Source organism: Chanos chanos, chromosome 3 (assembly GCF_902362185.1).
Source record: "Chanos chanos chromosome 3, fChaCha1.1, whole genome shotgun sequence".
NCBI classification, from domain to species: domain Eukaryota; kingdom Metazoa; phylum Chordata; class Actinopteri; order Gonorynchiformes; family Chanidae; genus Chanos; species Chanos chanos.
The window spans coordinates 42,807,201-42,832,291 of record NC_044497.1 but is presented as its reverse complement, the minus strand read 5'-3'; the positions used below and the strand labels follow the sequence as shown (position 1 = coordinate 42,832,291).

Sequence of the window (25,091 nt, the reverse complement as noted above, 5' to 3'; positions counted from 1 at the left end):
GAAAACCAGAATGAAAGCTAATTTTTTAAGCTAAACTAGATTAAACGAGGAACTACGTCTATATAGAACATTAATTAATGAGTCTTCATGTGAAATTAAAGTACGCGAATGCAGTCCAACCAATACATTTTTTCGGCTGCTTGGGCTCGTAATATCCCTAAATTAGCCATGCAAGATAAGCTTGTGGTTAATTACCTGATAGTATTTCCACGCTATAGCTTGCAGCATGGCTAATTACGTAGTAAAAAGCAAAATAAATGGTGAACTCCCATGCACCGCGGTCGTATCGTTTTTACCTCGCAGCTAGCGTAGTGCAGGACCACCAAAGTTTCTTTAATTACTCTCTAATTAGATTATAATTCTCTTTCATATCACGCAGCTCTTCACACCATAAACAAAGCAGCTGCCCCTGGGAGGATGACAAGAATCACACTCACTGCGAACAATAAGAATTAGAGTATATTGAAATGATCCATGACAGAGGCATGGAGGCCGTACTATTAGCTTGCGATGAAATTATGAATCTACTGCACGTGAACCAGAACATCAGCACGCACAGGGCAGGAAACAAATATTTCTTATCAGCCCCCAAATTTCTGGTTACTAGATTACTGCTACCCCCTTGTGGACCCAGACATTGCTACATCTCAGAGTCGTAACTGAAGATTTTGAACTATTGCGTTTTGTTTTGTTTTGTTTTTCTGTCCTACAGCGATATCGGTCTGTCCATATAAAACAAATTAAAAAAAAAAAAAAAAAAAACAAGACGAAAAAAGTTGTGTATTAACTAACTGGGGTTAATATTTGCTATGCAAAAGAATATTTGGTTCTTCACCGGACGAAAGATGACTTGCTTTTATTAAAGATTTGAAGTTTTTGCTACATAGTTAATGACGATATTTAGTTAAAGTTTACAGTGATATGCATCTTGTCACCCGGATGGGCGAGGCTATAACACCTCTTGCACGTTCTGCCTTGATACATTCGGGAAGTCACACCCACATGCAGAAGAGGAAATGAGATGAACTCTGTATCAGTTGTGTAAATATCATCTTCTGCCTTCTCATAGTTTGCTGTTAAAATATGGCACACTGAGAATGTGTAGAAGTATGGCTTGAATTATCAAAAATGTGTTATGTAGATCTAATCCATGGCAGTCTATGCTATGCTAGACTCCAATGTTTGAATCAGTTTTTGAAATAGCAAAGTTGTGGTAAATAGAGATAAAGTCAACAAAAAAAAAAACCCCTGTTTTCTTCTTGCATAGTGAAGACATTTTCTCACTGACACTGACATACTGATGTTAATATATGTCAACATTTTGTAACAGAACAGTGAATAACTAAAACAGTCAAAAAGTGCATTATTTAAGATTCAGCATCCTGTTCACATACTGTGCATCAAGATGGTCTTTTATCATTTTTCTGAAAAATAACCAGTGTTTTGGCTTGTCTTATAGATCTAGCTCTTTACTCTAGATTGCGTCAGTGGCTATATCCGCCCCACTGCACAACACAGGAAGCCGTGAAGCCTCCTCTTGAAGCACATCTGTCTTACACAACGGAATCAGAGTAAGAGCGGAGCTCCATAAGTTTCCTCTTCAAGACACAGCCAACAGCACCATGCTCAAACGCAAACTGAGTGAGTATTGTTGGTCAGTAGCCTGCCTTAGTGTGGAGCGAAATTAGAACAACTTAATTGTTGGGAAGGGGGTCAGGGGTCAATCACCACATGAGACAGTCATCAAAACGTATCTGTGGTAAACAGTTAGTCGTTCTGATCTCCTCACCTTAGTGTACCAGGCAGGTTTGGGCTGTAGGCTCATCTTGATTTGTTTGCTGGGTTTTATTTAACGATAAGGGTTCCTTGTCAGTAGGAGATCTATCTATGATCAAATAAACATATTTGAAAGTATCACTGCTTAAGATGTTGAGGAGCTTTTGGTCACTATGGTTCATCTTGATGCAAAGTCAAGTGAAGGGTCTTACATCTGTGATTTAAAAAAAACCCTTCATCTGATGAAAGCATACTGTATAATAACCTGCATTGTGTGAGAAAGATGAGCAAATTCAGACCTCAGTGTAGATCAGTGTAGGGCTGTTTAATATGCAGGACAGTTTCATATACGTAAGATAACTGTAGCCTGACAGGTCTCCTTTTGTGAGGTATATAAAAATTTAGAAAATTTGTCAAGTGCCATATTTGATCAGGACTGATCATTACATTCACCTTTTACAGAATACTGGACAAGCATTTGATTGGGTGTGCATGATATTTGCTCAGGTCACGACACGCTTTACACCTTTTTTATTGTTTTGTATCAAGAATATCACAATCACATGGCTAGCACAGAACCTAATCTTCAAGCAGATTAACTGCAGCATAGCATTAATACAGGGCCTATGGTGAATCGATATCTTGCTGACGTATTAAAGATGAATAAAGGACATTACTGTTGGCTTTCTCATAGGAATGAGTAAAAATTTTCCATTACACAAACAGGCAGTAATTAAGGTTATTGGCCACCACACTATTTTTTTCAACACACACATTTTATTTTGAACTTAATTTGTGTCATGATTTTTTGTTGATTAGTACATATTAAGAGTAAGAAGCCTGAAATCAACCGTCTGTATAGTTACCATGAACATAACAGGAAAATTTGCCCCTAAGTTCTTAAAGGAGTTCCTCGGCCATAAGTGCCTCAGTATAAGACCGTGTCTTTCACAGCAATGTTGTGGGAGAAAGGTTAGAGATGATGAGAATACAGAGTTAAATTACTGTCACAAACAAGCAGTTGTGCACACCCACACAAACATACACCCACACAATCATGCCACATAAAAGAAATGTAGGTTACAAGACAATCTCACATCCTATGTCTTCATCCTTGTGCAATTATAACAATTTCATGATAAGATCTCAGATTGCAAGTTTCAAGACTAAATGACAATCAAATCCCAAACTATCAGTTTAAAGTCACAGTAGCACTATATACACATTATAATGGGGCTAAAATAACTAATCACGGAAAGCTGATGTTACAATGCCCTCTGACCTCCTTGTCCAGTAAATGGCACTATTCCTTAATGGCAGTGATTGTAACAGTATCTTATTACGGCTTAATCTCAATGTTTCTATGATACTTAAAAACTAAAAGGTCAATAGGTATCCTGTGAGTCCATAATACCTGTGTAGTTACATAATGATATCATGCATCAACTTCATGGAATGCTAAAAAATGACTGGGTTTCATTTACATCACAATACCTCATGTCTTCATCACTGAGCAGCACGCCAGAGAGTAAGCCCTGGAGCACAACGTGTACCCGCCCCTGGGTTACCACTGTGAATGGCTTGTGTAATTATGCCATGAAAGGAATTGTGGGATGCTGAGTGTCATCCTGCATCCTATAACATCTCTAAAGCATTTTCACTGTTTTGCATATTAATCACTGGGAATCCATGTGACATATCAAGATGTAAGATTATCTACTGAGAGAGCAGTTTTGTCCAGGGCTAGACTATAATCACTCTCTGATTCAAGCAGACAAAAAGAGTCTCAGAGAAAATTCAATAACCGCATTTTTAATTCAATTTTCTGTGGCTCAACAATTTTTATTTCTTGCACTCCTTGGGTGTGAATTTTATTTCATTGCTTTGCTGTGCAAACTTCCTCTTGCATTTTACAAAACTGAATTGTGAACGTGATGCCAATTATCCCTTGATTAATGCTTGACTAAGTCCACGGACCATTAATTGTTGCAAGAATTATGTAATACACCACACAGTGTGTGGCATTATAGTTAATAAAAGCATTTAGGCTGCGGTAATTTTGCGTAGGTTTAATCTTGTGGCTCCCATTTAGTTTGTCGTTGTGGCAGCTATGCCACAAATAACATTTTGTATTTGCGTGCTAAACGCTCTCTCTCTCTCCCTCTCTGGAGCAAATGACAGTTTTTTGAACACATCATCAGAGAGTTTTGACATTTTACATAAATGTCAGCAGTAGAGATTGAGATGAGCTCGGAAAATAAGATAAGAATCCCTGTGGTACTTCATACACACACTATCAAACTGACGCTGACTGACATGAACATGATGTGTGTCTGCTGATGCCCTGAGCTCAGTAATTACCTGAAAGTGCCTGTAATTTCACTGAATCATCAAATGTGACTCAGGTCAACTCTAGCAGAGAACTACAATTAGCCATATCATAAAAAAACCAGGATCTATACATAGAACACTGCATCTGCACTCTGCACATGCCCTGACCTCAAGCACAGGAAACACTTTTTTTTGTTTACCAGCAAACTTCACACTTTTTGCTTTCGTAAAGGGGAAACAGTGCTAAAAAAAAAAAAAAGATAAAGCAAATGAATTTACTTTTTTACTGTACACCCTGCATCCAGAGCCAATCATCTCTGTAATGTAGAATTAACACAGACTCACACTCAGTTCAAAGCGTCCATACACCCCTTGTGTCCCAGACCCATGGATGCCTGTTTTATTTTTAACTTGACACAGTCGGCGTCTGATCTCTCTCAGTGAGAGCCTGGACAATAACATGAGGGGACATGGAGGCCAAGGGAGGCCTGGAGAGAAGAGTGATGAGGTTGTGTCTGAGTTCTTTAAAATCACCTTGGACACATTCCTCTGGTGGCAGCTTAAAGAAGGAAATTTGTCTTCTCTTTTTGAGGGCTTTCGGCACACTGAGCACACAATAACAATAACCCGATATTAAGATATCTCTTTATTTTCAATTAATCTTCCTTGAGTAATATCACTCACCATAATGATCCACTAATATCATAATTATAATTGTGTGTATACTGTAATAAGTATACATGAGTAACCACATTCCTCCCAGTAGACTGAATATTTACATTCCATCTTAGTGTTTATGCAGACAGTTGATGGATTGTGTGGGTTCTCACTTCTGAAATCATGTTTTCAGTCTACATTTAGACAGCTGGGGGGTTTCAAAAGCACTGGGATGCTTGTTAAAGTTCTCCACAGTCAGACAAGACAAAGAGGCTCGTTTATTTACAGTTCTCAGTCCTCAAGCATGTTAACTGCTCATGTGAAAACAAAACAAAACTCAACAAAAGCACAAAAAGTTTGAAAATACACAGGACACTATCACCAATAAACTGCATTCCAACAGTAGAAAGACATCAGACTAAACCGTGAGTAAATATCAGTAAGTGACATGTGAGTTTTCTCTTTTCCCTTTGTAGGCTTCAAGTGGTTTGGGAGCCTTAGCAACCTCTCCTTTCGACGAAATTCAGACAAGTCAAAGGATCATGGCAGTACAGACATGCCCCCAGTCAATGAAACTTCCATTGACGACATGGACATGCGCCCACGGTGTTCCAGTTATGTTCGCTCCAGTGAAATGTACACCCACATGGGCACCATGCCCCGTCCACACCATAAAAAGAAGGAGAAAAGCACAAAAGGATCACGTAAGGCCAAAGGCAAGACAGGCTTGAGTCGCAGTGAGAGTCAGAGGCCAGCAGGAGACTACGTCTGCGATTCGCCGCTCCTCAGTGCTTTGTCCTCTGGGGGTCTGCCAGCCTTGGTGAGGACCACTGATGAAGCTGAGCCAAATGTTCCGGCTGGTGATACCAAGCCTGAGACTAGTGAAGGGATCCAGTCTGTCTCTGGAACAACGCTGGACTCTGGACTCACCACTGATCAGAATGTGTCACAACAGGTACCTTCTCCACACCCAGCATCTCTGACAGCGACCACAGATAAGTTACCTATAGATCAGGAAGAGTCAGGTTCAGGTTCCTCAGGAGGACAAGACTCTTTACAACCAAACCTGACAGTGGTGAAAGAGTGTCCTGATAAACCAGTACTGCCAAGGAAGGGACATGATGCTAAAAGTCTCTCCATATGTGCTGGAGAGCCCGGGGCAAACTCTAGCCTCCAGCTTGAGCAAACGTTCAGCGGTCTGAAGGAGCGGGATCTGGGTGAGGCATCAAAAATACAGGAAGAGAAACCTGAGGGAAGCTTGGGGAAAGTCCCTGAGGAGGATGAAGAACCAAAGAGGTGAGAACAACAGCTAAACATTATCCAGATCTTGCAAGATTCAGTTTGACTGAGAGATTAGTGACGCATTACCTATGTGTCCATTTTCTTTGACTCACTCACTGTTATAGAAGTGCAAATACTTCTGTCTGAAGCTCCAATTATATCAAGCAAAAACATATGTTCCTATCCTTTTTTTCTGAATACAGTACACAAAATCAGTGATCTCTTACAGCGGTTCTAGTTTTTGTCGGTAAACATTTTGTTGGATCTGGCAATTCAAATAAGACAAGCAAGTGAATGCAGGTTTAAGATCAGCAATGTCATTTTCTTTGAGATATCTCTCACTGTGAAATCAAAGGCCTTACAGACTGTAACTAATACAGCAACAGTTTGAAGTCTGCTGTGTAAAATGACAACCCCGTGTCACGGTGATATGCGTCCTCCTGCCCCCATGCAACCATTCAAAGGAACTATAGTTATGTCTCATTGTCCATGGACATCTGGAGAGATGTCACACTTTTGGTCTGAGTGCCCTCCTGGGATAGGATGTGAAAGGGGATATTTCTCATAATTCTCTTGGATTATGCACTGCTCCATTCTTTTAGTGACGCATGCTACATGGTGAAGCACAATAGACACATGAAGCGCTTGAAGGTGCAAGTTATGTGGTTTACCAGTACCACCGAGGTCTTTTTATACATTATAGGGTAAAACGAATACATAGATTTGATCATATATTTAGAATCATAAAAATGAGGACTTGAAAAAATACCCCCTCCCCCCAAAAATAGAAAACACACACACACACACACACACACACACGCACACCAAACAACTGTGTATAGATAGCTCCAGTGGACTGACAGTATGCAATTCTTATAAAATTCACTGCAGTATGTAAGGTATACCAATTTGTATGGAATTTATCTCAGATTCATTATGGTGTAAAAGTGAAACGCACGTAACTATCAACATCTTGTTTGTGGAGATGTGTGGTAGCCTACAGATTACCAACAGAAATCTGCAACAGAAATCGAACAATAGTGTCAGGTCAGAATGAGTCAGTGATGACATCATCTCCATTACCCATGTTAGTCCTATTCAAAGCAGTCTGGCTACAGAGCACACTGGACCTCCATCAAGTGGAAAACTGTTCCGTCTCTTTGCAAGTTTCTTGTTCAGATAGACTTGACGAAATCTTATCTGGCACGGAACAAATTGTCAGCATAAGCGTCAACTATCCTCCGTCAGCGGTTTCTGCGTCAAAGCCCGCTAATGAGCGATGTGATTTGGAACATCGCTTGTTAGAGAGATACAAACTTTTTTCGGGAAGACAATCGTGTTATTAATTTTGATAAATCCAGGACGAGCGCACCGTTCGCAACATGGGGTTGAGGTGAGACTATAACCGCATTTAGATTTTTTTTTTTTAATTTCAAACCATTCTCTGTCAAAGGTGGCAGATTGTAGCACATTCCAGTAGTGAGCTTTTACACGATAAAGGGCTAAAATAGTTCATACATACACAGATGAACTACGTACATACATGTTAGATGAATATATAGACAAAATAATGTTGTGCAAATACCTAGACAATATATAATTATTTAATATACATCATTTCAGAACGTACAAACCGGAGCCAAGTTCAGTAGTGAAAATATTTTACCGAAAAGAAAAAAACAGAAAAAACAGAAGACATTTAGACATAGACATTTAGAAAAAGACATTTAGACATATTCCTCAGTCATTTTAGGTTGATCAAAATGTAAATGTTTTCAGTGGCTGTTCTGATGTTTCGCTGACATTTATTGAAGTTCACGACTATGTAAGAGAAGTATGGCAGAGGGAGAGGGGGCAAAGGCGGCTGTACTGCCGTCATGTTCGCTTGTGGTTATAGAGATGTGGAAGTTCTCCTTACTTGCTTCCCATCGCATGAAATATGTTCATTCTCACAGAGATATAGTGATCGCTCAGTAATTTACAGCACAGCTCAAGTTACATGTTAAATTGGGGCATGGGGCCTTCAGGACCGTGAGAAATACCAGGTCTCCCCCCTCAGAGGGGCCAGCAGAGAAGTCACACACACTCACTCCAGTGTCCTCTTCACTTTTAAATATGATCTGACTTAAGATTATCAATATAGCTCAATGCAAAAAAAAAAAAGAACTGGTTCACTGGACAATAAATGTAATGTCCCCATGCTGGATTACATCACTATCTAGATTAGAAAATTGCTTGCTCTCTCTTTCTCTCTTTCTCTCTCTCTCTCTCTCTCTCTCTGTGTGCTTCCTTATTTGAATTCATTGGTGCCTGGAGACCAATGACATCAGCCAAAACCTCTGAATAGAGACTGCTGGCTGTTTAGACCATGAGTTGGCACTGATAGCCACTCTTTCCCCTACTTAACATCCAGTGTTACATAAATTCAGAAAAGCTTTTATTCTGAGCCGTTACCCATGAAAAGTCCCATGAGTTTGATCTTAAACTCTCCCCAGACATCTGTTTTGATTCCTCTCCAAGACTAGAGTGCCAGCTCACAAATGTCTCACTCTTCAGGTGGATTTGTCAGCCTCTGATTAGAGCTGTATGAAAATTTGCCTCTCCAAAGCAAATTCTTGTTTATTCAACTTTGATTGACTTTGACATCATACCCTTAGAGATGCATGTTGGTAGAGGCTTGTGTAAGAAGTTTACTGTCTAGGAATGTGATATAAACAGGCATTCTTGAGATGTTTGCAAACAAAATATTGGGACAAAAGACAGAGGACAGATGCATGTTCAGCATGGGAGCGTGAAAGGCAAAGTGAAGGAAGTCTGTGTTGGTTTTAAGCCTTTCCTCCTTTTGTCCTGGTTATTTTGCATGACAGTATTCTCTGACAGCAGTTCTTTGAAGAAACCAGTGGAACTCTGGAGCTTGACCTCCACCTCTGACCTCTGAGGGCAAGGTTCTGACTATCACTCACTCCTTATTCTGCATGGAGGACTAATGTTAGAGATAAAAAAAAAAAAGAAAGAAAGAAAAAAGGAACTCCTGTGTGTGTGTGTTTTCCTGCCGTGTGTTCTTTTCAGTAGAGAATTGTTATACTTGTTTGTCATTGTCTAGGTGCGTCGTGTCCATTAAACCAGCGTATATGAAGATGCATGTTTTGTTATGATTGCAGAGTTCCTTGCTGTTAGATGTAAATGAGTTTGGAGATTCAGTCAGGAGTTTGTCCATTCTGAACGCCTTGCCGGACAGGAAGAATATGAGTTGGAATGTTCGTCTGCTCCTGGGGTTTGGGAGGAGGTTGCTTATGACCACTCTCTCTCTTTGAGCCCATCACCCCCACCCCTCACCCTCCCACAAGAATTTGGATCAAGTCATAAAAGGCCTCCATGATCTTCCTGTACCACTGCTGTTGTGCCTATCCTCCACCAGAGGGAGCTAGATAAGGGGCATAGATACAAATCATGTCTTATCTGAACCAGAGAGCTTTGCAGTGGACCATGTAGTCTTTCACTGTCAGCACCACAACATCAAATAGACGCTTAGCCTCTCCTAATTTTATGTAATCTAACCTCCACACCACAGATGTGAATAGAGGTTCTCCCAGTAGACCGTTGTCTCTGATCCTGCTCAACTGTGAACATGTTTAATCTTGCTGTGCCGTGGGGGCCGCAGGATCCTCAGCCAACTACTCCATGGGAACTGAGCATTTGATCTGGCTCTACAGTGAGCATATGTAATATAGCTCTGCCCTGTGGTCTCAGCTGAGGGAGCCAGCTTCACACTGCATGTTGTTCTGTGTCTGTATAAGCAGGTTCAACATGGTTAAGCTACAGATGCTCAAGTGCATCTTGGTTATGGTCCACTCCAAAACAGCATTATTATTATTATAGCGGGGAGAAGCTGTCTGGCAGATGAAATGAACTGACCTTGAGACCACTGTGCTCCAACTGAAAGAGATCTTTATTTGTGATTTAGAAATAGAAGTTTACGAGTCAAAATGAAAACTCTCTCCCTTTAAGCAGTACTGTAGTAGTCTCTAGATAATCCTTATGTTGTTTCAGCAGGAAATGTGTGCATCTGTGTGTGTGTGTGTGTGTGTGTGTGTGTGTGTGTGTGTGTGTTCAAATAAGCTCAGCTGACCAGATGGTTCCTGGGTACTGTCTGCAGGTGAACTGGGCTCCTCTGATTGGCTGGATTTCTATTCTATCAGAGAGATCCTCTCTAGGTTGTACTGAACAGGATGTGAGGAGCTGTAGGAGAACTGGACACTTTTTCTCTCTTGCTGCTGATAAAGTTGCAGTGTTGCAGGAAGTCACTGAACTCAGTCATATTTATCTCAAACCATCCATTTAGTGAGAATCTTATCAAGCATGACTTTTCTCTCTCTTAACAGTCACACAGACAACGCTGATAGCCAGGGAGAATATGTAGAGGTGAGTCTCTCTCTGTCTCTGTCTCTTTCTCTTTTTCTCATTCTCTCTCTTTCTCTCTCTCTTTCTGCCTTTGGCTGTCTTTCTCTCTTTCTGTTTATGTAAAATGGGTGGAGCGGTGACTGTTAGCTTGCCTATACTCTGCACTACTGTGACAGTGCTGACTTCTGCTATGAAACTGCTGACATTGAGGCACAAAAAAATAAACCTCCAAACATACAGTTTCTTTGCTTGAGGCTTTTTTTCCACAGGAGTTGGGGTTTTTGTGGCACTGATGATATGTCTTGCTTCTCAAAGCGTAACTATTAGAAGTCTTCTTGTGTCTTCAGTCTGGTGATTGCAGTAAAATTTCCAGAACATTTTTGGGGTAGCTATGAAATTCTAGCTTTTGTGTGTGCGTGCTTTGCATGTGTCTGTGTGTTTGTATGTGTGTAAGTGTGTCTGTGTCTTTGTCTGTGTCTGTGTCTGTGTCTGTGTCTGTGTGTGTCTGTGCGTGATTGAGTGGGCATGTGTGTGTGTGTGTTCATGTGTGTGTGTACATATGTTTGTGTGTGTGTGTGTCCTTGTATGCATATGTGTGTGTTCATCTCAGCGATCAGTTTCATATGATTTTATCAGAAGAATTTTGAATGTGATTAAAAGTGATTTGGGGCTATCAGAGCTGTAATTATAAGCAGTGCTCTTCATTTCTCATGATGTCACTCATTTTCACTCCCATTTGGATGATATATTTCCCTGGGGCTGTCACTGTAATCTGATTTTGCCCCACTAGGTGGTGCTGCAAACTTTGTATCCTCTGTCAAAAGTGTGAGGTGTGGTTTCAATGTCCATTTTTTTTACAGCAAACACAGACACACACACACATGCGCCTGCACAAACACACACACACACACACACACACACGCATGCATGCACACACACGCTCACATGTGCATACACACACACACACAGAGAAAGAGAGAGAGAAAGAGAAAGAGAGAGAGAGAGAAAGAATAGAATATTCAGTGCTTAATACAGGCAAAGTTTTGCTCATTTTGAATTTTAAATATCTATTCTACGCTGTCCCAAAACATAACTTGTCATCTTGTAATATTCCTTCATATCTTCCATCTGTACTTCTTCTCTTCTTTTCCTCCTCTCATTGTTTTTTCATCCCTCCATCTCTCCACCCTCTCTTTGCCTCTTTTAAACATTTATGGCACTTTAGTTGAAACGAGGTTTTGGCCTGAATGCTCAATGTAATGGCAAATGCTTCTTTCTAACTCCACACAGAAAGAGAGGACATTCTGCAGGCCTAAATGCGCAAAGTCTCTTCCACAGGGCTGACCTACATACAGAGTTGGGGTGTTGAAAGGGGGACAGGTGTTAGAAGGAATGCTACAGAACACTGCTGAAGGTGTGCAAGAGGAGAAAAGTGAATGGCTTAGAGGCATGTTTGAGATGAAAAGTAAAGAGAATGTTTCAGGAGGTTTTAGACGGACGGGGAACGATTGGGAAGCACAGAGACAACCGGGATGACGGGCAGATGAAGACGTGCGTGTTTGTTAAAAATGGATGAAAAGATGGATGGTGGGAGGGGAACTGAGAGATAAATATGAGTTAGAGCAGTTAACGCGGCCAGAGTCTGAAGGATTGATGGAGAGTGTGAACTGTGTTAGGGAGGGGCTGACAGCTTTTGAAGGATTTAAAATAACCATTTGGTGGTCACGGAGTGAGACATATGTGATGAAAATGGCTTTTCGATTTTACAGAAATGTGATTAAATTATGCTGGGTGGAGAGAGACATATAGAGGAGGAATATGTTGACGGAGAAAGAAAAAGAGATGGGAGGAGGAGGTGAAGAGGTAATGGCCTGGAAGGGAGGAGCAGGTTTAGATGGAGATAATTAACGCGTGCCTGGCGTGAAGCCGAATAAGCCTTCAGCAAGACAGCAAGACCCTCTCGCAGACCTCTGGGAGGAGGTGGAGGGGGAGAGCGATGGAGCGATGAAAGGAGGGGGGGGGTGCAGGAGACTCAGCTGGTCTTAGAAATGGGATGGGGGTAGAACCACTACCCTGTCTTATTCCCATGCCTTCATTGAGCAAGATGGAAATACATGGAGCGGTACGGATTATTAGACTAAATCAAATTACTCCACACCGCTTGCATTGATTGGGCCTGTAAATCGACTGGGCTGCATTTGCTAACATGCCCCGAATGGTCTTATATTACTGTAACCGATCAAACTGGCTGACTGAAGTAAGCACTCTCGATGCCTACTCAGCAGTTAAGCTCAGTATGGGCAGGAACTGTATTGTAATTGACTACATTACCCAGAATTCCAACTTTATTTGTGATAATGAGGGGAGTGAGGGGAGGCAGCTGGACCCTGTAGGTAGAGTGAAGTGCTGATGCACTGATTGAAGAGAACTGGGCAGAATCTCTCTTCATTACCAGTGTGCTCACAGGCACTCTGCTCTCCTCAGTTGTATGGCTCAAGCTGCCTGCAGGACACTGACTGAGTAATTAATATTTAACTCTAGACAGAGGGAGATGGGGAGATTGTGTGAGAGAGAGCGTGAGTGTGTGCAGAAGGGAGGGGGTGTGTGAGAGGGGAGTTGTGATTAACATAGCCGCACGGTAGCTGGATGAGTGTTGGCAGAAGAGAGAAAACAAATCAAAAGAGTGCATATGAAAGTAAAGGCAGAGGTGAGACAGAGAGTATGAGCATTGGAGAGCTGAGGAGAGTTGGATGTATGAAAACAAGAGAGAGACCATATCTTTCTGTTGTGACCGATGTCTGTGGCATTGCACCTTGTTTACATATGTTTGTGTGTGTGTGTGTGAGAGAGAGAGAGAGAGAGAGAGGGTAGAGACAATATGTCTGGGCATGGGCATTATCTCTCATCTTCTCATTGTACACTCTGCCAAAGGCACCTAATTAAACCATATTCGTCCCCTCCCACAATTATAACACACACTGCATACATACACACACACACACACACACACACACACACAAAACAACAACTCTAACAGTCCACACATGCATATGAGAATAAGCCACACAGTCCCATGCTGGATTCTGATCCTTTGTGCTGTCTGTGTTTATGAGGAAGGGAGTGATCTGCACTATGTATTCTGTCAGTGGGTTAAGACTGAACACATGCGTCCTTAAGGGAGAACTGCGCTCCGTCAGACAATGCCCTGAGCATGCCGTGCTTTTAGCCTGACAAGCTGAAGAAAACAAAGGGCTGGGTCATCGATGTTCTCCCGTGTCTGCTGTTGTGTGTGTCTTCCCCAGACGACATTATCTCCACATATTCTGAGATGAGATTAGCCTGTTTTATTGCACCAGCCCATGTTTGACAATCACACCTAAAGCATTAAGGTGACCTCAAAGAGAGGGTGACCATTTCTAAACCCGTCACGTTCACACAGCCTGACTCTACACAACACTGGTGAGAGGAAACAGACTCAATACTGGGTTGTGGTGAAGTATTGAAGGATGGAGGGTTACCATGGTGAGGCGTCCCATGTGATGTCACTCTCTCTGGGGAACCAGCCCCACCCGGAGCTGACTGTGTCAGAGGGATGAGCTTGTTGTGTCTGGAGTGTGTGTGTGTGTGTGTGCGTGTGTGTGTGTATGTGTGTGGTGTGTGTGTGTGTATGCGTGTGTGTGTGTGTGTGTGTGTGTGTGTGTTGCTGGGTGGATGGGTGTATGTGTGTGCATGTATGTATTGTTGAGAGAGAGCTAAGCCTGCTGCCATGTGATAACTCTCACTGGAATAGTTTAGTCTGGTTCTGGAAAATATGCTTTTAGTGCAGAAACCTGATAGATAATTACCTTACCGTTGAGCTAAGAGATAGATTGAAATCACAGCTTAAATAAGAAATAGAGTTTAAACATGCATTGCATGACTAGTGCTGAGCTGTGAAGTGTATGTGCTGTGCATTTTGGTGTGGGTGTATGCATAGAGGCTGTTCTCTTGACCACCCCTCCTCCTCCTGACACCCTACTTTGGTTTCTTTCAAGGAGGAATAAAAGAGAAAATTCCTTTGAGAAGGTGCTGAATGCATGAGGCACATACCACCCTTCTGCTTCTTTTCTCCCTTGCTGCTCTCTCTCTCTCTCTCTCTCTCTCTCTCTCTCTCTCTCTCTCTCTCTCTGTGTCTCTCTCTCTCTCTGTCTCTCTCTCTCCCCCTCACTCACTCACTCTCTCTCTCCGTATTGTTTGGAAGCGGGAGTGGGTGGGGTCTCTCCACCAGTGCTTGTGAACATCTCTCACTTCCCTCCCACCCTCCTTCTCTTCGTCCATCCCCCACCCACTCCTTTCATCAGAGAGGGATGAGGTAATCCCTGCCAGCCTTGTGAAGCATAGCGAGTGCTAGAGCGAGAGTGAGTGGCAGAGATAGAGAGAGAGAGAGAGAGAGAGAGAGGGAGAGGGAGAGAGAGAGAGCCGGTGCGGAGCTGGGATGACAGTAGCAGAGCGGCGATAGCTGGGATCAGTAGCACTAGCAGCTGTAGTAGCAGTAGAGGTAGTGGCTGCAGCGACTGTAGCGTAACCTCACTGAGTGACAGGGGCATGACCCAGGCTTTCTAGGACACGCCACGGAGAGGAAGAGAAGAAGAGCAGGGCTGGAGACAAGGAGGAAAGAAGGAGAGGAGCCATGACGGAGCGCTGCAGCCTGTGGAGTGCTCTGTCCGCAGCCGCCTGCTGCTTCTACAGGGGCTCCTTCATGCAGGTGCAGGTGAGAGGGGATGCTCCCCCTCTGCTAGAGAAAAGTGTGTGTGTCTGTGTGTGTGTGTGTGTGTGTGTTAGAAAAACAATAGTGTCAGTGACACTAGGAATGTGACTGCATTCAAAATTTTATGTATGCGAGGGTCATCATTTGTCCTGTTTAAGTACATATAAACACAGCCAGGTTCAAAGGTGTGTGCATGTGTATGTGTGTTCATCTATGTACATGTGGCAATGTGTTTAGTAGGGCTTCTACACTGTATAATATCTGTACGTGGTCCTTGAGAGAGTAAACGTGTGTGCGTGTGAGAGAGAGGAGAGGGAGAGAGAGAGAGAGGGAGAGAGAGAGATGATATCATTGTGCTGGCAGGCTGAGTGAGGTTGCTGTAATATGATCAGCGATGATGCTAGGGCAATGCTGTTGTCATCCTGTGGTCATGTCACCCATTGTAATGGGGCCAGAAACTTGGAAACAAGAGAGAGCATCAATGTCTCAGTGGAGGTCATGCTTTTTATATCTGAAAGTGATGATATGTCGTCTCATCTTCGCCGGTCTGAGAAAGCCGACGTTTCCCCTTTCAGCCTGAGATACTGTGACACAGAGACACGGGGATTTTAGCCCCCAGTCTATGAGAGAACAGACTGGGTGTTGTCTGTTTGACACTTCATTTCAGCCAGTTCTGGAATTTGATGTTAAAAAAAAAGGCATTTGGCAGGGTGAAGGGTTGGGTGGAGCAGTATGTATTAGGTAATTAGAGAGTTTTTCTCGCTGTGTGTCTGCTTTAGCTGAGCCACTGCTGAGTTGTGCTGAGTGTGGCGTTTCTCTTTAACCGGTGACACAATACCAGAATTACTCACAGCCTCATTATCTGGAAATGTTTCAAATCTCCATACACAGCTGGGATTCATCCTAAAAAAAAACAACAAAAAAAACAGAACAATCATTTAAATATACATTCTTCGAGGGAAAAAAGTTGTTTTTCTGTTTTTTTTTTAATGCAGTCTCCCAAGTGACATGGTGTCTAGTCATCCTCTGTCAGGGTGCTATTTTCACGGTGTGGTCTGCCCATCATTTTAAAAGAATGTAGTGATGTTGTGAGTGGGGTCAGAGAGATGGTCTCGTCCTGTCTGATAATACGCACAAGTCTCGCCGGCATTTGCCACCTGAGCTCACGCAATCACCAGGAGGGAGTGATGCTAAGTCTCAGCTGTTGTCCATTAAATGAGGTTTCTGCCATCACTCCGAGGAAAGAGCACACACAAACAGACACTACTGCTACTCCACCACTCCATTGTTTGCTTACAGACTGCAGATGATGGATTGAATAGAAGTTTATCAGATGGAGGTCAGTTCTAATCCTTTGGTTCTGGAACCAGCGACATTTGTTCTTCTGTAAGATAGTGTTTGGGTTTTGAGTCGGTCCTCGGTTTTAGCCGAAGGATCAGATAAGAGATAAAAAAAATGTTTAGACGGGTCTAAACCTGGTCTTGTGGTCTAGACGTTTGTGAGTTTAACCTTGCTCTTGTGGTCTGGTCTGGTTTGATCTAGTTGAGCGTAAAGCTTTGGTGCTGTAGAACACGCTGCCATTGTCATCTCATTAGCAATGGGGAGACTGCAGCCTGTGTTCAAACTGGGCCAACGGGCCCTGTGTTTGTTGGGAGTGCTTTAACCCCAAATCCTCCATCTGCCCCAATCTGCAGTTGCACTTTGATTGTGTCAGTTCATCTTAATCCCTCTTTTCTCTGGCTGCCAACACGCCCCAGCACCATCTCCCCAGTGACCACAAAAATATACAGCACCCCGCCAGTCTCTCCACCCAAATCTGTCTGAGACCACCACCATCCTCTGCCTGAGATAAGAGTCTGAATGTCTCCCCTTTTCTTCCCTAGTTTTCTGTCTCTCTGCATTCCTCACAGTTTAGTCTATGGCAGAGCTGCTGGTACACTGGTATTATACTAGTCTCTCTCTCTGTCTCTCTCTTTCTCTGTCTCTCTCTCTCTCTCTCTCTCTCACACTTGGTTTCTCATGTTTAATATTGAAATTTGCAGAGGGTAATCCCCCCCTCTTGTGAATTTCTTCTCCTCTTTCAGTTCTTTTTGTGTAAATCCTCTTTGGAGGCGCTGTCACTTCCCCGGGGCTGTGACGAGGCTAAGTGGCTGTTAAACAGAGAAAGTTCAAGAGAAAAGCTGCCTGTGACGAGAGGGATAACCTAATTACACTAGGCTGTTTTCCCTCCTAATGAGTGCTGTACGGTGAACACCATCACAACACACCCATCCCAAACTTCACCACTGTACATCCGCACCTTACCCCACTCCCCTGTGAATCGCTACAGAGCGAGAGAGAGAGAGCGAGAGAGAGAGAGAGAGAGAGAGAGAGAGCGAGAGAGAGAGAGAGAGAGAGAGAGGGAACGGTGGCGTATTTGAAGAACATTACATAAAACCAAGAGCCCCAGAGTGAGGATTATTTTCTCCCGCTCTCGTCACCTCTTTAGTTAATTAGATTTGCTCTCTCCTTTGCTCCATGTACAAAAGGCTGATTTGAAAGTTGGTTTTTGTGCTTTGAATGGTGCTGACGGCTCTTTTCAATAGGTGCTGTGGATTTGTGAGATTACCAGCACTCATTGCAAGTTACGCGTCAGTTCAACAGTTCAGACTGTTTGTCAGACGCGTTTAACGGTCTGAATTTTGCCTGCCGTTTTAGGCTGTCTAGGTTATGAATTTGATTGCGTGTTTTGGGTCATTCAGAATAACCTGTAGTGTTTACGGACAGGATGGACAGGAAGGTGGCCTTGCGGAGTTTCATTAGAGGGAGTTGCGCAATCTTTCTGCCATCAGATCTACGTCTCATCATAGTTCCAGTGTACTTCTCGAGCACTGATACACTCATACTCTGACGTTGTAGGCAGATAGTAATCGTTTCATGTCCGTCTCTCTATCTGTCTGGAGGATTTCGTAGGAGTCAGAAGGTGTTTAGTGTTAAAGATCAGAGAGAGTTTTGTGACCCATTTCTCCTTAAAGGGAGCACAGTCAGGAACAGAAGAGCTTTCAAATTGTTCCAGCTTTTCAGCATCTGCTGCCCTCCTCATACCCTTTTCCTCTCCTCTCCTCTTCTTTTCTCTCCTCTCCTCTCCTCTCCCCCAAAAATATCATTGCTTCATCACTCATCTCATATCCATGAGAAAAGCTTATCATTAAAGGTCTTCAGTCTGTGATTGTGGCTCAGACACTCAAAGCCTTATACAAACGTCACAACACATAGCCTGTGCATAATGCTCTTTATCCTTACTGCAGTTGTGAGAATGCATATGTGAAAAAGCATATGGTTTGGTCAAAGACTGCAGTCCTTGCTCATACAAAACCCCTATCATTACAACATGAAAAGAAGAAGAAAGTCAAGCAGCGAGTGGATTTAAATAGGATAGCCTTTATTCAAGGGCCACTTGACCTTTAATCTTGCCTGACCTTAGGCGCCAACTGTACAAAAGTATGTTTGCATCCAGTTCACTGATAAGAACTGAGTTGACAGTTAAGGCTGGGTGGCCGCTGGAGCTGCAGAGAAACAAGCCCTTTTGGAAACATCCAATAACCTGTCCTTTATGAGTGCAGAAAACCAAGCAAATAACAGAGGCCAAAAGATCACTCACTCCTTTATTAAACTCTTGTTTTGTCCACAAGGGATAGAGCATAACTTCAAAGCTCTCAGTCAGGTAGCGCACACAGAGTGTGGCAGGTGAATGCAGTCATGTGTGCTGAGAGAAACCCCAAAGTGGTCCCTTTCTCCTGAACTTTAATTAGCTCTCCGCATTACAGCTGTTTTGACTTTAGGTTTGAATGCAGGGTGTTGAATATTTCTTGTGCGTGGGTCGCCAGTTTCCTGCGTGTGATGTCTGATGTTTATGTGCTATATTTTTTGCATGTATGCGTGTGCAGACTGGATTTCATGTAGTTCATGTTGCGTGGTGTCATATCAATGCTGTGTGCTGGTCATCTGTTAGATATGAAATGGAATACATCCACAGCATTTAGTGTATGTGTATTCTCTGATGTATTTTGTCCGTGTGATTAATTGATTGTGCGTGTGTGTGTGTGTGTGTGTGTGTGTGTGTGTGTGTTGTATAGTATGCAGAGCATGTTTACCGTACAATGTTGCCATACTCCTGTACTGTGTGGTACACTGTGCCTTCACAGTGTGTCCTGGGTCACAGCGAACCTTTCCCTGTCACCAGGGATCTACGTAACATAGTCACAGAAATGTCCCAGTGAAACCCCAATGCATCACTGTGTTTTACGAAGGTCCCCACTGCTTTTAAAGTGCCATTTTGTGATTTGCGATCTATAATAGACAATAACTCAACAAGAGATAATATAATAGATCAGAACAGGACAGATGATAATGATTATAAGCTATGGAGTGAGATTTATCACACAAGGTGAGACGGTTCATTCACTCAAAATTATGAAATTGCTTTAAAAAAAAAAAAAAGGAAAGTGTGAAAAATTATACAGTTAATGTACATGAATTGATTTATTTCAGCTGCACCAGGGAGACATAAGCAGATAATACTGCATTGAAATACTCATGAAAAGATGTAAAACGCATAAATTTGAATTGAATAGTGGTAGATTATCCTATATAGATTAACAATTGTCATTGGGGGTGGTTTTATGCATGTAATCTTTGGTTTACATTATACACTGAAATTGAATTAACCTAGTTTTTGCCATTTTACTGGTGCTTGGCTTGACAAAAAGCCCAGCGTGGATTACTCGTTCTCTGTTTCCAGCAGGAGTGTGGAATTATGCCATAGGCAACACCAGCAGGAGGAGAAATCCCTATAGTCTTTAAGATGAGGAACACTCAGGGAAGCGTGATGACACTCCCTCTCTCTCCTTTCTCTCTCTGTCTCTCTCTCTCTCACTCTCTTTCTCTCTCTCTCTCTTGCTCTTTCTCTCATCTCTTATGTTTTAAGTCTTATCTTCTGTGCTGTTAGGAAACACATAAGTATGCCTCCGCCCTGGGCATTGTCTGCAGCAACTACAGCAAAAAATGACATCATACACTGGGGAGTGAGAAAGCGGGAGAGAGAGAGAGAGAGAGAGAGAGAGAGAGAGAGTGAGAGAGTGAGAGAGAGAAACAGTGTAGTATCATTGGCTAATATCTTATGAGTGTGGCAAGCTTTGACACGGGGTTGGCAGGGATAGTGTGTCCTGTGGGAGATGATTTGAAAATGTGTCAGTGTTAACACACATACACTGGCTGGCATTGTGAGATGAGGGGCTTTCGGATATGGTGCATTAACATTAAGAGAGGAGGGTCATGATTGATATGTGTGAGGGTGTTTCCCCACACTGGAGGAGAACTCTGACACACACCCCCCCTTACTCAGCCCCTTCTCTCCCCCGCAGGGAAAGCCTCATCTGCACATCACCATGACAACAGCCTCATGCTCCGGGACAACACCCTCCAACTCACCCCATCTCCCTCTCCCAACCCCCATTAGCTCTGCATTTATCACTCTATCTGAGTGAGAAGGTGTATGTGTTGATTTGGCTGTATATGTGTGTGTGTGTGTGTGTGTGTGAGTGTGTGTGTGTGTGTGAGTGTGTGTGTGTGTGTGGTGTATTTGGTGACTCAAGTACAGATGTATGATTCTGTCGTTTGTGTATATGTGTGTATGTGTGTCCTAAGCACTTATCTATGTATCCTCTCCTCCTCCCAACAGTTTCTGCTGGACTGACAGTGCAGAGCAGTAATGATTTCCTAGGCTGAAGTACAGCTTTACTGTAATGGCTCTTTGTGTTAGAGGGTTAACGGGACATCGCTCGCTGTCAGTCATTGCTTGCCCCGCCCTAGAGCTGGCACAGCTGCACAATACCCAGATCTGCATGAATGAAAGTGAGACCTCAGCACTCCCTCAGTGTCTCCACACTCAGCCAATCACATGCTGTCCTGGAAGCAATGACATCATCTTCAGCCAATGGCATCATAGCTTTAGGGACTGCTGCTGCAGCTTCAACAATACAGCAGGAGCAAGAGAGAGAGGTAGAACCAAATAGACGGAGAGGAGGAAAAGAGGAAGGATGGAAACGAGAGATAGAAATGTAGGGAAACAAGGGAGCGGGAGACTGGGGGGGTTGAGACGAGGGGATGGGAGACTATGATAGTCCCCTGTCAGTGAAAACCACAGATAGAGACATGACTTGAATCAGTTCACCAGGCTCAAAGACATTCCGCATGTTATCGTGCCTGGCCGAGGTGGAGGCAGTGTGAGTGGTGTGTGTGTGTGTGCGTGTGTGTGTGTGTGTGTGTCTGTGTCTGTGATAGCCATCTCTCTCTCTCTCTCTCTGTCTCTCTCGCTCTCTCTCTGTCTCGCTGTGATCGGCCAGCCAGTATTACAAAGTTTGCTGCTATCCAAAGCTCATCTGTGTGTCTCCAATGGTAAACACTGCCTGCTCCACTGATAGCAGCCTGCTTAAAAGAGTCCCCTGTGTGTGTATGTGTGTGTGTGTGTGTTGTCATGTTTAGTATTCAGTGCCCTTTGTTTGACCTGAGCCCATGTAGGCAGATTTCCATATTATTATGAGTCCTTATACTATGCTTAGGATCTTCTCTCTCTCTCTCTGTCTCTCTGTCTCTCTCTCTCTCTCTCTCTCTCAAACACATGCTTGTCCTCTCTGTCCATCTTTAATGATGACCAAGTGTTTATCCCAGGTGAGAGGCAGTCAATAGGTCATTGCCATTTGTGCTGCGTGTGTGTGTGTGTGTGTGTGTGTGTGAGGTGCAGAGGGTGTGAGGAGTTAGATCAGTCAGCGTAATGCTTTTGGCTTTCACTGTCCTTCCACAGCATTCAAACTCTGGGTGTGTCTGTGTATTGATTAGAGTATAGTTTTGTTTGTATGTGTGTGTGTGTGTGTGTGTATTCACACACAAACTAAAGGTCAGAGAATGAAATATTGACATGTTGTGTGTGTTGAGACGTTATGAAGGAAATAGTCTTCTCCAGAAGCTGGTCTCTCCTTACCCTTCAGTGTCTCTCAGCTCCGGTCTGTGTTAGCATGAGATGGATGGCTGTCAGGAAGAGTAGATATCATTTAGGTTACACACATAAATCAGCCCAAGTTCTTGTCTTGTCACGACTCTCACAGATCCCTCTGTGATTTTTACTGATTCAGAACCAAGAATGATCCTCTCACTTCCCTGCTGTCAGTTTTGCAAATTTAACTCAAAGCCATTTTGTTTTTATTAATATATGAATTTGAATAAGTTATGTATTGTGAGTGCATTGAGTATGTTTCGAGTTGCTCTTTGTCAATCTCAGTGTTCTCCTTATTTTCATTTTATCCCGCGATGAGAACTTTCGGAATCTGTGCTGAACTTTTTATATTGGATTCTGTGTCTTCATAACTTTTAGCTGGTATGTCTTTGAGGACTGCCTGATTAATCTGTTGCTGGCTTTTATTGATTAATCAATCCAAAGCGTCTCTGTGTTCCTCCTCCTTCTCCTCTTTTACTGGCCACACTTTCTCCTGCAGCAACTTCCCCTCCTCCTCTGGGAGCCAGGCAGTTTGGTATTATGGGGTTTGTGGTTTATCTGACCAAGTAACAATCACAGTGAGAGAAGCCCCTTGCCCTCATATATTCATGCTTGTCACAGTGATGAAACAGACTTCTAGCTGCCTCTGTATATGCAATGCAATTGGTCGATCAGGACCGTTGACAGGGGGGATTCTGTGGGGGTCGGCAGTGGGAGAATATTGATGTGCCCCCCAGGACCAGCAGTCCATCAGAGTTTTGACCCCTGACCTTTCAAAATTTGCAAATTGGCCCTTAATAGGTTGTTCTTTCAGTGGGGATGTGTGTGTGTGTGTGTGTGTGTGTGTGTGTGTGTGTGTGTGTGCGCGTGTCTGGTCCGTCCGTGTGTGTGTGTGTGTGTGTGTTGTCCGTGTATGTGTGTCTGTGTGTGTGTCTGTGTGTATGTGTGTGTGTGTGTGTGTGTGTCTGTGTGTGTGTGTGTGTGTGTGTGTGTGTGTGTGTGTGTGTGTGTGTGTGTGTGTGTGTGAGAGAGTACTCAATCGGAGTGCCCATGAATGGCAGTGTACATCATTTGAGCCATCTCTGCTCATCTGCCTCCCAGACAAAAGTTTAAGTTATTATAAAACTAAAAATGTTTCAACTCTGACGCTTCAGAAACACACAGACACATACACATGCTGTGTCAAATATGTATGATAATGATCATGGCATGGGTAACTACTGACAGTCAGACAAAATAAGATATATCATGTCTGTTGTATTATACTTGCTTTGTGGGATGATCTCCAGCTTGTACTAACAGACCCACTCCTCCTGTTTTCTGTGGAGATAGGCCCCCTGTAGGATACCATATGCCCAAAATTCTCGCGCAGTCTCTCCCTTTCTCACAGTCTCTCTCTCTCTCTCTCTCTCTCTCTCTCTCTGTCTCCAGGCCTCCCACTATGCTCAACAACTCTTCATTTGCCTAACATTGTGAATCTTTCCAAAGACCTCTTCGTTCCCTCACATGCTCTCTCTCTCTCTTACCCTCTCTGTTTCTGTCTCGCTTTCATGGTCGTATACAACAGTTCAAATCAATATTAGCTTCAATTAGAGTAGAGCAAAAAGAAAAATCAGGACAGATAATTCTCCTTTTTTTTGCTCAGTTCTGACAATGACTCCCATTGCCATCCATTCCCTTTTTCATCCGCTTCATTGAAATTAGGGAACAGATGTATTCACAGTTATAATTTATCAGTCCGTCTATTTATATTTTGTACTTTTCTTTTTTTCACCGGGGTCTCCTGGGTCTCAGATCCTGGCTCTTTTCAGGTTTCAGCTTCCTCACAAAAGTACGCATAAATACCTCCATCATCTCTCTCTTCCTTTCTCATACTCATCTTTTCTCTTTCTCACCCTTTCCTGTTCTTTTTTTCTCTCTCCTTCTCTGAGTCTGTCTCTCATTAGTCCTGAGGGAGGGATGTAATGGGGATGTTGCTCTGTTCCTGTCAGAGGGATGGGTGGATGTGTCACACAGTCACACAGACTACTGGCAGTGGCACACACTGACAGTAAGGGTGAGAAACAGAGAGAGAGAGAGAGAGAGGGGAAAAGAGAGGACTGAGAGGATGAGAATATGTTTATTTATATGTTTATATGAAATGAAGATGTGCATCCAGGGAATGTAGTGTTTACTTTGTTGATTTGTGCCACCATTCCTTTTCATGCAAGTTTTAAAAAGTAAAAAAAAAAAAACAAATACATGAAATAAACAAATAAATATATTTTTACTTAAAGAAAAATACACACACACACACACAATCAATCAGTCATACAGACAAAATATATCGGAGAATACACATACAATAATATATGTATATATATAGAGAGAGAGAGGGAGAGAGAGAGAGAGAGAGAGAGAGAGAGATGAGTATGGAGAAACTTTTTAACCCAGGTCACACATTTCATCCCTGCTGGATTGATTTAACTCCTGTAATAGACTAGACTAAACCCTGAGATTGTTTTGTAATCCATCAGTTCTCTGACTCTGTACGGGTATAAGCTCAGTTAACGCACCAATATCTTGAACTTTAATTTAGGTTATGTTTTCTCAGTTATATGATGGTTGGAAAGATTTTAAAAAGTTGAAAAGACAGTGCTATTGGAGCCAAATGCTGAAGCAACAGCATCTTTACTAAAATGTTTCATGTCAGTCCAAAGTGCCTTTTGTCTGTTTTGTCCTCAGAGAGCTTCAGTCAGACGTTGTTGTGACTGTGCTACTTTACAACTGAAATAGTGTGCAGTTCTTATCATATCTCACATGGTATTTTTACTACGATGAAATGCATCTGTGAAATGTGACCATCATGCTGGTCATTGGACAGGATGG

At 42.9% G+C, this 25,091-nt stretch overlaps 1 protein-coding gene across 1 annotated transcript in view; it reads left to right on the top strand.

Annotated features, from left to right (window-relative positions):
• The first annotated feature begins 1,622 nt into the window (after positions 1-1,622).
• sh2d3ca (SH2 domain containing 3Ca) overlaps positions 1,623-25,091 on the top strand; it is a 34,727-nt gene continuing 11,258 nt past the window's right edge. Inside the window, exons 1-3 of the mRNA XM_030767905.1 lie at positions 1,623-1,641; positions 5,241-6,060; positions 10,428-10,467. Of these exons, the coding sequence (XP_030623765.1) occupies positions 1,623-1,641; positions 5,241-6,060; positions 10,428-10,467 (879 nt within the window). The remainder of the gene's footprint in view (positions 1,642-5,240; positions 6,061-10,427; positions 10,468-25,091) is intronic.